Source organism: Mastigoproctus giganteus, chromosome 14, assembly GCF_048544385.1.
Source record: "Mastigoproctus giganteus isolate SK-2022 chromosome 14, ASM4854438v1, whole genome shotgun sequence".
In the NCBI taxonomy this organism is placed as follows: domain Eukaryota; kingdom Metazoa; phylum Arthropoda; class Arachnida; order Uropygi; family Thelyphonidae; genus Mastigoproctus; species Mastigoproctus giganteus.
The window spans coordinates 67,979,599-67,995,713 of NC_143588.1; the positions used below are offsets into that span (position 1 = coordinate 67,979,599).

The 16,115-nt window shown below is 35.1% G+C and overlaps 1 protein-coding gene across 2 annotated transcripts in view; it reads right to left on the minus strand.

Annotated features, from left to right (window-relative positions):
* Positions 1 to 4,164: 4,164 nt before the first annotated feature.
* LOC150075197 (WD repeat, SAM and U-box domain-containing protein 1-like) overlaps positions 4,165 to 16,115 on the minus strand; it is a 157,289-nt gene continuing 145,338 nt past the window's right edge. For both annotated transcript variants that reach the window (XM_090388648.1, XM_090388647.1), the window contains exon 11: positions 4,165 to 4,360. In XM_090388648.1, the coding sequence (XP_090244774.1) occupies positions 4,215 to 4,360 (146 nt within the window). In that variant the 3' untranslated portion in view covers positions 4,165 to 4,214. The remainder of the gene's footprint in view (positions 4,361 to 16,115) is intronic.

The following is a 16,115-nucleotide window of genomic DNA, read 5'->3' on the forward strand; positions in this document are numbered from 1 at the left end:
GTAGACCGGGGTTCAAGCCCCTGACTGCTGAATACGGTCGATCTGCCAACCAGCACTGGACCAGCGTGGCAGATTATGTGGCAGAGCATGAATTGTTGAGGAGGCTTCCATCCTGCAGTGGGTTGATAATGGCTGCACTTTACTTTTTACTTATATTGTACGAGGGCTTCTAGAAACATAACTACATTGTTATACGAGGACTGACTGTACCTTGTATATTCATAAAGGAATCTTGTAGCCTGTTGCTATTTCTTGAGAAGTAGGCAATTAGTGCACCACATGGCAAAACTAATGTTTTAAGGGAACCCAATTGACAGTAAGCTTAAATTTTTAATAAAGTGAATTTGTAACTTATCTGGACTAAGCTTGAACTGAGATTGCATAAAGATATTTTTTCTCTGAAGATAGCAAGCAAACTTCACTCATATGTGCAATGAAAATTAGCTGTCATAAATTCAATATGGATAAGAGACTTCTAAAAAGAGAAGTACATTGTTTTTTATTCATAATTCTAAAGGTAAACAATGATTCTTTCTTGATAAGGAAATGACTTAGTCAAACTCACGAAATCTGTACAACTAAATTAAAGGGCCTTCCTCTGAAAGCTGCATATCCAGCAAAATATATTTCTGGACACTGCATGGAATGCTAATAAAAGTGCCTCGACAGTCATTTTAATATTCTTACAAACTAAAGTATTGGATGTGGGAATATACAACCTTGTCAAAATAGATATCTGTGATCAGAATAAGAAAATAGAACATCAACAACTAACTTTTACATGAAACAGTTTACAAGATTTTTTTGATACATATAAACCACTTTCTCAAAAATAAAATATCTTTTGTACTTTACATATAGTTACATAAGTGCAGTAATTAACTTTAACAAGTATGGAAAACATTTAAATCCCTTGTGCATGAATTAGTAAAGTTGCATATTAAATAGTGAGCAATACTTAAATCTACTCACATACTTTACTATTACACCTGTAACAGTATTTAAGTTTGTTATATTTTGCATAATTGAGTGAACTGTTAGGCTGCATAGTTATATAGCATATCTGAAATAGTATACTTTGAACATTCTGTAAAAGACACTTAAAATACTATGTGATAATCTGTGATATCACATCTCATCATACAAACAATTTTTATAGTGAGGTTGCTGAATATTGTTCATTTGCACTGACTAGAGTCTTGGCTACACTGTATAATACAGTTGTAAAATATTCTCCTTTAATTCAGAATAGATAATGAGGTTGGACATAAAATAATGCATTTTTATATTCAACATATAAACAATTGGAACTCATTTTTTTTATTTATTTATTTTTATAAATGGCAATCATTCAAAATTTGAATGCGTACAATACCCTTTCTCAAATTTACAGTACTGAAAAATTTGCTTCTTCATATTTGTAATCGATTTATCACATTTCTAATTTTATACAGGGAATTGATTTTCTTCACTTAATGTAAAATGCATATTTATATTATTTTAAATGTACTTTGCATATGTGCATATTGGCAGTCATTGCACGCCATTTAGAAGTGATAATAAACACGTATCTATTGAAAACTACTCTGAAACTATTAAATTTGTGATATGATATTACTATTTCACTGCATTTATCAACATGCTGGTATTTTATTTATTTAAATAACTACATAAACGAGAGCTTACATATGCTCAATTTTTCCTACATTCTATTAATAATTTAGAAATAAACAAGGAGTTACCTTTTATTCAGTCAGTAGGATTTCTTCTTTACCAATTCTCCTTATGTGAATAAATTACGAAATGATACGTTAAAACGATAATACATAATTTAAGACTTATAATGTGTTCCTCACTATTGACACACGAGCAGCCCAACACTCCAAGATCACAGTAGTGAACCCCAACCTGACCCGAGAAATATCAAACCCCTCCATGCAACCTTTAGTGAAGGAAGACATTTTGTCATAAATGTGAATTTGAAATTCGAATGAAATACTATTAAAATGAGATAAAAGCTAAAACAATGAATTTAAAAACCACTAAAATTTCTTCCCTTAAGTGGACCAAAACTTTTCGACAAGTGTCATGTTCACAGGATGAATTGAAACTAACAAAACGTGTGTGTTCGGAATCTTATAAATAAGAGGTCTTTGGTATGCATGCGTTCGAATGACCACGAATCAGATATGAGAAAAGGATGACGAATGTTAAGAGTTTTTTTTTTTGTAATTTAATTTCTAAAGTTTCGGCAATCAATAACTTACTATAATTAAGTTGAAAATATTTAAAATTTTGGCTTCATTAAACAGGAATTGTGGTTTTCATTTATCACATTAGCATTAGTAGAGGCATTTGATGCAAGAAAGCAAGCTTATGCAGCATCAGCCAAAAAAAAAAAAAAAAACCACTTCCACTTCACCCCTCTGTTCGTTCAAAATAAAATTTCCAGCAAATTTCCGCACGTCTATCCTACATGTCTTTCCTCAATTTGAATTTATGCCCTCTCAGGTGATTATTCTGAGCGAGAGGAAGAATCCCATCAGCATTGAGCATGCTCAAACCATTCAAACACGGAATGCTAGTTCCGATGCATTCGGACTGATGCTTCATGTTGCTTAACCCCTCAAGTTTAAAATACATCAGGTAGATCCAATGTAAGAAGAAGAAGAATCACAATCCTTACATGAAATGTGGTAGATGACGTCGTGTATTTGTTTGGCAGTTGATGCCAAACAGTACGTGTGATTTTTTAGTGTTGCATATAATTTATGGCCCAGTTTTGCTACTATTTTCATTTCTATACCTCTAAAAATGACAGAATTAATAAAAAATATTTTATTTCAATGCTGTATGTTGAACACTGGTATAGACAAATTAACCTTTTTAGAGGTACAGAAATGAAAATAGTAGTAAAACTGGGCTGTAAATTATAAGCAACACTAAAAAATCACACGGTACTATCGACTGCTGAACACATGACCTCATCTACCACATTTCATGTAAGGATTGTGATTCTTCTTACACTGGATCTACCAGATGTGTTTTAAACTCGAAGGTTAAGCAACATGAAGCATCAGTCCATGCATCAAGTGCGAATGCATCAGAACTAGCATTCCATGCGATAAACAAAAACCACACATTCCTGTTTAATGAAGCCAAAATATTCAACATAATTAAACTAAGTTATTGATTGCCAAAACTTTAGAAATGAAATTACGAAAAAACTCTATTAACATTCGTCGTCCTTTTCTCACATCTGATTCATGGTCATTCGAACCAATGCATACCAAAGACTAATCTCCTATTTATAAGATTCCGAACACACACGTTTCATTCCACCCTGTGAACATGACACTTGTCAAAAAGTTTTGGTCTGCTTAAGGGAGGAAATTTTAGTGGATTTTAAATTTATTGTTTTATCGTACTTTTATCTCATTTTAATAGTATTTCATTCATATTTCAAATTTGGGTTTATGACAATGTCTTCCTTCACTAAAGGTTACATGGGGGTTTGATATTTCTGGGGTCGGGTTGAGGTTCCACTGTGATCCTGGGGTGTTGGACTGCCCATGTGTCCATAGTGAGAAACACATTATGAGTTTTAAATTATGTAATATTGTTTTAACGTATCATTTCGTAATTTATTTGCATAAGGAGAATTGGTAAAGAAGAAATCCTATTGACTGAATAAAAGGTAACTCCTTTTTTATTTCTAAAAAAAATTATTTAAATAAGGATACAATGGGAAGAGAAAAACATGAAATATTTGGTATGAAATAGTTTTAAAAACAGGAAAGGTTATGAATAATTTACCAAATGGAACTTGATAATTTGTAGCACTGTAAACAACACTATTTTTCTTATGTGTATCATGAAATACAAGAAAAATTGGCATTCTTTAAAACACTTCATAAATGAAGTACATGTACAGATTAGACTAGTAATGTAACAGACTTTATCAAAAAGGAAATTTCAATAATTAAAAGAACATACCTTTAAAATATTAAAAAATTTTTCAACTAATTAAGAGTCTTATATGACACATTTTCCAGATATCAATATGCTGTGGAAAATGAATTAGTTAGGTTGAACTTAACTATGAAAATAAACATAATTAACATCTGGATAATTTGATCAATGTGTTAAAGAATTCATCACAGTAACTAAAGACAATTAGTTACCTTGTTGATTCTTAAGCATAGGATAATTTATTACAATTGATGTTTTTGAATTAGTAGACGTAGTGCTCTATTGGGTATTAAGTAAGTATGACTAAGTGGTTCGTTGGTCATTGGACTTGTTTCCTGGCCACTACTGATCCATTCAGTAATTGCAGAATTCTCATAGCTATAACCATCTGAAAGGAAACACAAGTTTAAACTCAGGTTTCATTATCCTAATGCAGTATCATCAGAAAACACAATGAATATAATTATTTTAAATTATGTTTTAATTTATATATACATATAAATGTTTGCCAAATTATTTGCATGGCAGGAAGATTTTGGTAAGATCTCAGCATTTGGTGTACTCAAAGAATATTTCCAGAGGTTGTCCCCAGGGATCTGTTTTGGGGCCAACTTTCTGGAACATAGTATTGAATTTATGATTACAAAACACAGATATGCAATGCCATAAAAATTGCATATGCAGATGATTTGGCGCTGGGTTTTGATGGCATGTCAAGACGGGATTTAGAGATTAAGGCAGTTACTGTAATGGATAATTTGGTATGTTGGGCATCAGATCATAAGTTAAAGATATCTATTAGTAAAACTGTAATGATGTTATGTAAAGGTAGATTAGATGTGGGAAGGCCTCCGAGTGTATTAATTGATGGGAAACAAATCCCTATAGTTAAGACAACAAAACATCTAGGGATATTAATTGAGAGTAAGTTGACTTTTATGCAGCATTTAGAGTATTTAGGTGAAAAAATTAAAAACTTTTCCTCCTCTATTATTAGGATTAGTAGAAAGGAATGGGGCTGGAGTAAGAAGACTCTTGTATTATACTATAAGGCAGTATTTCTGCCTATCATTGTGTATGGAGTTAATGTTTGGTATTCAAGGTTACTCACTGTGAAATTCAGACAGAAATTATTGTCTATATAATGGATAATGATACTATCTTTGTTTAAAATATGTAGAACTGTTTCCACTAATGCTGTTCAGGTTATATCTGATAGTATGCAGCATAGAGATCTAGTGGCATGGGTATTACTAATAATTTAGATATAACTAAGTCTAAGGCTAAGAAACCAGTCTCACTACTGCACCATCTGGCTCAGTGGCAAGCCAGATGGTGCAGTGGTGAGACTGGTCAGGCTACCCGGTTGTTTTCCAGAAATGGAAACCTCGTATTTTATGACAGGACATGGATCTTTTAATTATAAGCTGCATTATTTTGGGTTAAAACCTGACCCGTTTTGCTACTGTACATGTGTTGAAACCTGGTATCATGTACTGTATGATTGCATTATTTATGAGCAGTACAGACAAAATTTAAGAAATACTACTGTTGAGTTAGGTCCTGGAAATGAAAAATTATACCTTGCAAATAAAAGGTATTTTAATGCCTCGCAAGATTTTGCAAGACTGGTCTTTAATAAGCAGAGACAGATGTCTTTCCTTGTAATGTCAACTTCTGGTCTTGCTGAGCAGTAAAAAAGAAAAAAAATTTTTTATTTATTTATTATTATTATGTTTTTTGCTGGCCTGTAGTTTCGAGGTAATTTTAATTTATATATTTTTTATTTATTTATTTATCACAATGAGTTATGAGATATAACTTAAAACGATGCCATTTTACTAATATTCTGATTTATTCAGATATAGCTATGTATTTCCGATGCACTTGCACTATATTTATTTTATTTATTTAATATTATTTTTATTATTTTTATTTTTTTGCTGGCTCTAAATTGCAATCTGCATGCTGGTTAATATGTGCACATTGCAATTGATTGAGTGGGATTGCTGGCATCTGATTGCCCCCCCCCCCCCCCACTAGATGCAGGAATTTTTTTTTTTTTTTTTTTTTGCTGGCTCTTGGGTGTGGACGACCTGGGAGCAGGATTTTGCAGGCACCTGCCAGTTTTGCACGGCCACTGGTGGGTGTAGGATTTTCTGGTGCTATGTTAGCACTGACATAGGAGTAGACCCAGGTTCGGCTCCTTGTGCTAGGGCGAGCATCGAGTGGTATTTGCCCATGTTGGTGGCTGCCACCTGATGGCAGAGAGGCCTGGTAAATACACATTTACACTTCAGGCTGATGTGATTTAGGGGGAATTTTTTTTTTTTTTTTTTCTTACATGACAATTGGTGGAGATGGACGAATAGTCCTGGTGCCACTGTGAGACAGGTATACATATATATATCCTAATGCAGTATCATCAGAAAACACGATGAATATAATTGTTTTAAATTATGTAATATATTTTTCTGTAACAGTGTACTACAAATAAGTCCTTTTGATGGGTAACACCAATTACCCATCAAAAGATATTACAAAAGAGCAATTTGGGTTAATAATTATCAACTTGAATGAAGAAAGACAATTATTATCTCTAAATCTTTTTCATTTTCAATTATTTTAAGTTGGTTGCATCCTGGATATTAAATTAACCCAAATTAGCTACTAGAGGCTAGACGGGGTGAATAAAAGTATAAATGACAAAAGTGCATCTTCTGTTAATGTTTACAACTTCCAGCAGAGGAGACATTAATAGAGTATTCTCTGATAGCTGAAAGATTCACAATGGCTGCTCATGGTGCTAATAAGAGCATTCACGTGTTCTGGTGATACTGAAACCCATTCTTCCCAGAATGCAATTCATTTGCCCCGGGGGCTCACATCTGGTGAGTATGGGCTTGGCACACCCAGGGTCCCGAGCTGGATATCATCATTCTTCTCTTTCTTGGTGATTCCCTTCTACTTCTCTCTCTCTCTCTCTCTCTCTCTCTCTCTCTCAGGGTGACTTGGGAACTTTTTTTTTTTCCTGGTGCAGCATAAGCCTCAGGCTTCCTTGCACCATATGGCTATTAATAATAATAATAATAATAATAATAACTTAATTTTTCTGCCCAGGGCATCCCATACATGTGTAATGGGATTCAGGTCTGGAGACTTGGTGTTGGAAATATTCTCAAATTTGAAGAAAATCCTCCACTTCCATCAGAGTAAAAGAGAACATTATTAGTGATCAGAAGGAACTGAAGGCACATTGTGCCCTAAAGTTTTATACAGGGTTTAAAGATTCATCCCTATACCTCAAAGCAGTCATTACCTCTCTTAGTGATGCAGCTTTGTACATTGTGCCTGGCTATCAGAATGACTTCCCTATAGCAGTCCCTTCCCCCCTACTCTCCAGATGACTACAGGATGCACCAGAGTCTCCCTTCATAATGTGGAACACAGCTCACCAGTTAAAAAAAAAAAGTATGAGTACATCTATTATATAGACATAATTGTTGAATTTTACTTTTTATCACAAGATCAGTTGTATGGTTATATTTGGATGTAGAAAGTTGATGACCATAATATTTTTACTTATTAATGTCTGAAAATCATGTTTTTTCTTGAATGTTTTTTCCTCCACTTCTTCAGTGTTAGCAATCCTACTGTAGCACCATCAGAAAAACACCAAAGGGCCAAACTGACCAACAGTTTGGTCAGTAATTCACTAGGTTTCTGTAATTGGTTCCTTTATCCACAAATTCTTAATGCATGAATAATCATTGCTCATAATCAGATCAAGAGTATTACTCACTCTGGTTGCCTCTCGAACATGCTGCTGTAGAAAACAGTCATCTAATAAATTCAAAAAAGTCTTGCTAGTGTGTGAGTGATCAACCCACAAGTTCCAGTCAATATCTGGAAAGTTAAAATCCCCCATTATAAGACATTCTGATTTACTGGCCCACTCAATTTCTCTGCACACTTGCTCATTATATTCATCAGATTCATTAGGCCTATATCCCACTCTCCCACACAATCCCACTCTCATTTTTCCTTTCCCAGTGCTTATGTCACACCAAACAGACTCAACATTGCATTGTCCACCAACATCAATTGGACGCACTTCCTTACATTTTGTGTTTCTTAACTAACAGCATAACCCCTCCTCCCTTTCTGTCCTGTCAATCTTTTCTGTACACATTGTACTCCCCAAATTCCAATTCTGCACTGGTTATATCTGAGTGACACGTCGCTGATATCACAACAATATCTGACTTTGATGTCTTGACCAACACTTCAAATTCATTTACTATACTCCTAGCATTGGTGTACATGCAAGTATACATGCACCTGTTCTTACTCTTAGTTACTCTAACACAGCCCATGTATTTACTTGTTCCATGCTGACTCTCAACAGTTCTTGAAATCCCCAGCAACTTGCTTTCTAGGCTGCTGCTCATTCCAAATAGAAACAGTGCAAGAATCACTTTTGCCTCTGCCTGCTGCTACTGTTGATCTTTTAGTCTGTGAATCTCCCCAAGTTAGCAGTTTTCGAACCCACCTAATACTGCCTTGATAGCATCAGCAAAGATTCTTGCACATTTTCTATTTAAGTGTATCCTATCCCTGTAGAAGCAGTCTTTCATGTTAGCAAGTACAGACCAAGCTGAAAAAAATTCTACCCCATGAACCTTGCACAGTCTCTCCAGGGTCAAATTGATTGACAGGGCTCTCATCATATACTCTCTCTTATCGTATCTGGGAAGAATTGCAGACACTTTCAATTTAACCCTAACTCATGACTTTTTTTCAACATCGACCTGTACTTGTTAAGTAAATCTGCGGATCTCTTACTCTTAAGGTCTTTGGTGCCAATGTGTACAACATATCACCTTTTGTGCCCTTAAAAGATGATATCTGCTCTACAACGTCATCAACGTTTGCCCCCTGGCAGACATACCCTGGTCCTGTTCCATGTATCCTTTTTGCAGAATATATTCCCCATCTCCCTGACAATAGAATCACTGACAACAATTAGCTCCTGTGGGACCAGCACATTCTGCCTTGGAGATTGCCGCTGTGTTGCCTGATGCACAGGAGTGAGCTCTGGCATCGAGTTGAGCAGCTGAGAGCTTGATGGGGCCCTCATATAATTTCTTCGAGGGCATCTATCCTACACCTTAACTCTCATAGACACACTCAGAATGCTGAGTTCACGCTTAATTTCTTCACACTCTATGCATCTAGCACACACAAAGACATCCTCTTTGGCTAGATCATGTCATGCTCCATACAAAAGATGCTAAGAAAAACAGCAAGGATTTCTTTACTTATATAAACTCTAAAAGGAACGGGATGAATCTGATTGGTCCACTTGACATCAATGGTTCAAGTGTTGAGTATCCTGCTCAGATAGCAAACAAACTGAATGAGTATTTTGCATCTACATTCACACGTGAGGAATTATTACAATTTGAAAATGGAAGAAGGTTATCAAATTGTAGCAGTGTGCTTAATGATTTTGTAATAACTGAGAGCAAAGTGGAGGAGAAATTGTTGAAGTTAAACATAAGAAAGGCACCTGGGGTGGATGGGATCTATCCAGTTATTTTAAAGGAGGCGGCAAAGCAACTAAGCAAACCCTTAGCCATAATTATGAGAGCATCCTTGGACTCAGGGGAGGTTCCCACGGACTGGAGATGTGCAAATGTGTCCCCAATTCACAAAGGTGGATCGAAGGGTGACACGAGTAATTACAGACCAGTTAGTTTAACTTCTGTTCCGGGTAAAATAATGGAGTCACTGGTTAAAGATGCATTGCAGGATCATCTAGACAAGACTGCAGCAATAATTCAGACACAGCATGGGTTTGTTAAGGGAAAGTCTTGTCTGACAAATTTGATAGGATATTATGATGTGGTTACAAAGGAACTGGATGCAAAAAATAATTTTGATATCATATATTTGGAATTCAGGAAAGCTTTTGACACTGTTGTGCATGGAAGACTATTGTACAAATTGGAGCAGAATGGTATTAAGGGTAAGTTGCTACAATGGATAAAAGGATGGTTACGTGCAAGAAGACAGAGGGTGGTAATCAACGGGTGCTGCTCTTCTTGGACTAATGTTATTAGTGGAGTCCCACAGGGTTCGGTGTTAGGTCCACTGTTGTTTTGTATATTTATCAATGATATTGATGAAGGTATATCAGGCTTAATGTCAAAGTTTGCAGATGATACAAAGGTTGGCAGGGTTGTTAATGACAGTAATGGCAGTGTGCTACTGCAACAGGATCTAGATAATTTGGGCAGATGGGCTAAGAAGTGGCAACTGAAGTTTAACCTTGACAAATGCAAAGTACTGCATATTGGTAGAAGTAACCCCAGAGAAACGTACCAACTGTGTGGTACTACGCTTAAGGTGGTAGAAAATGAAAAAGACCTGGGAGTAATTGTGCAGTCAGATATGAAGTTTTCTGAGCAATGCAGACAGGCTGCTAGGGCAGGTCATGGGGTTTTATCAATGATATATAGGAATTTTGCTAGCAGGGAGAAGGAGGTGATTGTCCCTCTATATAAGGCAATGGTCAGGCCACGCCTTGAGTAAATCTACATCCTTCCTAAAATGAGGCCTCCAGACCTGTACGCAGTACAGGTCTGGAGGCCTCATTTTAGGAAGGATGTAGATTTACTTGAGCATGTACAGAGAAGGGCAACAAGATTGGTGAGGGGAATGAAGGGATCCTCTTACCAAGAGAGGCTGAAGTTCTGCAAATTGCAGTGGCTGGAGACTAGGCACCTGCGCGGTGATCTGATTGAGGTATATAAGGCCTTGAATGGGTTGAGCACGCTGAATTCTGATGGGATCCTTCCACTTGTTCAGATTACGAACCTAAGGGGGCATAAATTCAAATTAAGAAAAGACAGATGTAGAATAGATGTGTGGAAATTTGCCTTTAGCCAGCGGGTGGTTAATTGCTGGAACAAACTTCTATCTGTCGTTGTGAAAGTTGATAGGTTGAATAAATTTAAGGAGGAACTGGACAGGCATTTGGAGGGAATGGTGTGATTTTTTTTTTTTTTTTTGGCTGATGCTGCATAAGCTCATACACTTGCTTTCTTGCATCACATGCCACTACTACTACTACTACTACTATCTCGCAAAAAGGATTCTTCTGCTTCTATGCTTATCTTTAGTGACATTCCGATTTCTAGGCAAAATGATATATCTCTTTTGGGTATTACCCTGACTTCTAATCTCTCTTGGCACAAGCACATTACAAATATTGCTTCCTCTGCATCTAAAAAACTTGGCTTTCTCTTTCGCTCTCGGCATTACATTTCTTCCAAACAGCTGCTCACTCTGTATAAATTGCAAATCCGCCCTGCCATGGAATATTGTTCCCACATCTGGGGTGGTGCCCCCAAAACCTCTCTCAGGCTTCTTGATTCCCTTCAGAAGAGGGCAGTTAGGTTAATTAACGATTCATCTCTAACAGAGTCTCTCCACTTGCTTTCTCATAGACGTCCTGTTTCTGCTGCATGCCTCTTCGACAGATACTTCCATGGGCACTGTTCATCTGAATTGGCTTCTATAATTCCCGCTCTCTCTTTCAAAACAGTCGGAACACGTGCTGCCACCAGCCAACATCCATTTACTGTCCAACTTCAAACCCACAGAACCAACTTTTCATCTTCCTCATTTATTCATTCAACTGCCATTTTCTGGAACAACCTTCCTTCATACGTATTTCCTGAAAATTACAATCTGCAGAAGTTCAAGTGCAATGTCAACAAATATCTTCTTTCGTCTTCTCAACCTCCAAACCAAGCACGGTACTAAGTACTATAGGTTCTAATACCTCTCGTGTTTGGGGTTTACATAAAAAAAAAATAAAATAAAAATAATATATCAAGCAAAAAAAAAATCCAAACGTCTGTTTTGATAAGTCTGAAAATAAACTGTTTTTATAATTAAAAGAATACTTTTAAAGCCATGGCATATGTTTTATTATATTTATTTTATGTAAATTTTAAATACATTAGAGCTAAATTTAAGTTAAGAACATATACTTTTTAAAAAATATTATATGAAAAGATATCAAAGATATGGATATTCTAAATTACCATACTTGCAGGACACCCAGATTACCCAGATTTTAGAAGGAGAATTTTGGGGAAAAAAAATTTATTGCATATATTTATAATATAAATTCACGGGAAACATAAGAATTTCTCAGTTTGAGGACAACCAAAATGTCTTTCAGCTGCTTTGTTTCTTTGGCATAATTTAATACCTCCAATTAGTGTATAATGAAAACCTCCTCTGCCTTGTATCCATTTCATCAGGACTACAAATCTATAACAAAATTACCATAATTTACAAAACATAAAAATATAAGCAATTTTTAAAATGTTTTTTTGTTTTCCAGTGATGACTACTTCACTTATAAAAGGAATACTGATTCTCAAAGGTCACTGAAAAGGTCAATCAAATGATTACAGCCACTCCATAACTTACGTAAGGGTTGCGTTCCACAGAACACTTATGTAAATTGAATTTTACATAAGTCGGAATTTCTCTAAATGCTTATGCAACACTCGCAACTATGCACACTGAATTTTATGGAAGCAAAAAAAGAAATGTTCGATGAATATGTAAATAGAATTATTTATTCAATTTTTTTTTATCTCATGTGCAGGAAAAATTACAAAAGCGTACAAAATTACATAATATCAAAAGGTAAAACTTGCTGGAATAATGTCAGCAAGTTTTACCTTTCGAGCATCGCTGCCAGAATTAACTTTCCAGCTGATAAACATGCTGCTGCGGAAGTTGAGGGCTGTGGAGAGTTAGAAGGGTTTTTTCCCAACACATCACAAAGTTTGAATGGCAGTTAGACTCAGGGGCACTCACTTCTGAATCTGATTTTCCATCCATATTATTAATAGCTTTTCCATCTTTGATATAACACCTGAATGCTGTTTTGTGATTACTGTTGATCTTAAATGTGTTGATCCTTTAACGTTCTTTTATATGTGCACTGTCCCTTAAAATAGTATTCACTGTTGAAGCAGCAAGGCATAATTCCGTGCAATAGATGACAAACTTTGTCCTACTTCGCACTTCTTAATTAATCATCTTCATTTCTAAATTAATTTTGTTTTGTTTCCTAGAACTTGCAATTTCCATTGGTCCCTTTCCCTTCACCATTGTAATAAGTAAATAGGAGAAGATTCTGAAAATTTATTTATGTTTTTTATATGAACGAAGATTTCAGTGAAGGGGAACTCATAATACCGTAATGTAAAAATCCAGTTATCGGTTTTACCGCAAATGCAATAAGATCAAGTTTACTACCTGTTTATGATTGCACTAACAGAAATGCTTAATAAACTGGAAAGTGCAAATTGTTTTTATTGTTTGATGGTAATGACCTCCAGAAATGTGTTTTAGAAAAATATCACAAAGGTGTTCAAAATTGATTCTTATAACGGAACATATGATAACGATGAAAGTGTAGTGCAATTTCCATTATAAAAATAACCTTTTAGAGAGATAAATAGCTTAGTTATATAGTGAAAATTTCGACTTCCCGAGGTCTTGGAATGAATTACCAAAAACAAAAAAAAAAAAAAAAAAAACAATGTGTTATTGGGTTCACATTATGATATTTTCACAATACCTCCATTTATTCCTATGGGATGCAAAATATGTTTCCAAGATTTTTTAAAGTTTGAACGGACCGGCAAAAACTTGCATAAATCGAATTTCCATAAGTCAAGTATTACATAAGCCGGGGAGTGCCTGTACTAATACCACAAATTCAGGCTGATCATAGTGTTGACTGCTGCATACGTATATGGCAGGGCAAGGGAGTGGTAGTTTGTATTTGGTAATTCTATGTGGTAATTCCTGTAAACCTTTCTAGAAAAAGATTTCAACAAAGTAGAATTATATTTTCTTTCTTTCTTTCGTTTTTTTTTTTTTTTTTTTTGTGGAAATAAAGGACAAGTTCTAGTGAGACATGTAAGGCTTCACTTGAATATGCTAAGCAATAACCAGGGGTTGCTAACCTTTTCCTGGAGTGTGCCACACAACACTGAAAGTGTACTGCATGCCATCTAAGGGTATATTCATAAGCTACCGCTGCAATATACAGTCTGATTTAAAAAAAAAAAAAAAAAAAACTGCATGCTTCCAGTATATGTTGAGATCACAAAATGTTGGAGAATTTTAGGCAACACTTTTTAGGGGGAAAAAAATGCATCTGATGGTCCAGCAAATACCAATACATTACTGCTTTCACTGAAAATTATTCTGTTTATTGCATTACTTATTTAGGTTTTTCCTCATCTTTCCATTCTGTATATTTATTGATAGGCTCTGTAAAACTGATGAGTACATTAACTGTATATCACTAGTATGTAATATGTGTAACCTGATGTATTTCAAAATCAGCCTAATGGAATTTATAAGGTTGAATTTATAAATAAATAAATTTTCTGTTTATGCTCTGATCACAGGAATTTCTCTGGTTAGTTTGTGAATCTCCACTTTCAGATTGGAAGATGAAATGTGTAACATAGTGTAAGTACTACAGCAATCTTTGAGTATGCCAAAAACAGTATTTTTTTCAACAGTTCATAAAGTGAAAAGGCTAATAGTGACTATTTCACTATTAGTTTACACTCAGGAAAAAACAATTTTATAAAAATTCCTTATCACTGATATTCTGCCTAATTAATACAGCATTCATCATGCTGTCTCGTCTGAGTCATCCCAGGGCTCAAAATCAGAACCTACACTGTCTACCACTCCTTTCACAAGGCAATGTGACACCTCCTCTACATAACCAACTTCAAAGATTTTAATATTGGCAGTGGAGACAACAGCAATGCATATTTTAAGTGGCACATAATATGCTTAACATTCTTTTACATTGCTCTTAATTTTATATGTGGCCCACAAATCTTAACCATTTAAATTCTGAATTAACCATTTAATCCAAAATTTCTTAATTATTTTGAGCATTAGTAATCCCTTCTGCCATATATTTTAACAAATTTTATCTGTCATGCTAAACAAAGACCAAATGAAGACAAATATCTATTTTTCTGTAAGTTAAATACACAGTAAGCATTATTATTAGCTATTATACATAAAAAAAAAAAAAAAAAATTCCTCCTAGTGATATTTATTTGAGCCAATGGGAGAAGAGAGGCAGGGCTATTACATCACTACAAATGCACAGGTAAATAATTACATAGGTCATTTCCTGATTAGATTTTGATCAGCAATCTGTTATAATATTAGTATATCAGTATAATGTCATTATTATACAAATTTTACAATACAAACATTATACAATACAACACTATACAAATATATACAAAATACTAAACTATTTATAGTCATACCTCTACTATATCAGAATGATGGGTCCCTTTATCAGCTGACATTAATATACAAAAAAATTTTACAATGGAACATCAAATGATGTCGGGCATGGTCATACATTAGACAGTGAAGCATGTGGACAAGGTTGGTGAACGTTAAATGGAAGGAACACAAATGGATTACTGGGCAGAATTAGACACTAGCTGTTGACAATGCAGAGTGCATATGTGGGACGAATTGCCAATGTTTGTCGCATTGCAAGACAACTGCCTCCAGAATGTTCACCAACCTCGTGCACATGCTTCACTGTCTAATACATGACCACGCCCGTCATCATTTGATGTTCTATTGTAAATTTTTTTTTTTTTTTTTTTTTGTTTTTTAGTTAGTTGTTGGCGTATCGGCTTCTGTGGCCATAATGCACCTCCCAAGGTTTTTGGATTACTCTGATCCAGCCTGAGGCGGGATTCGAACCCACGACATTTGGGATTGGCAGGCAGGCACTTTACCCACCCGGCTAGCCCAGTCGGCACTTTTTTTGTATATTACTGTCAGCTGATGAAAGGACCCATTGTCCCAATATAGTAGAGGTATGATTATAAATATTTTAGTTCTGCTCTTTTGGATGCAACAATATTCCTCATGCATTATATTATGGAACCCAAAGCAAAAGGCCTTTTCCTAAGTGACCTATGTAAATGCAGGTAAATAATTACATAGTGATATTTATTTCACCTTGAGAATGTCATGGT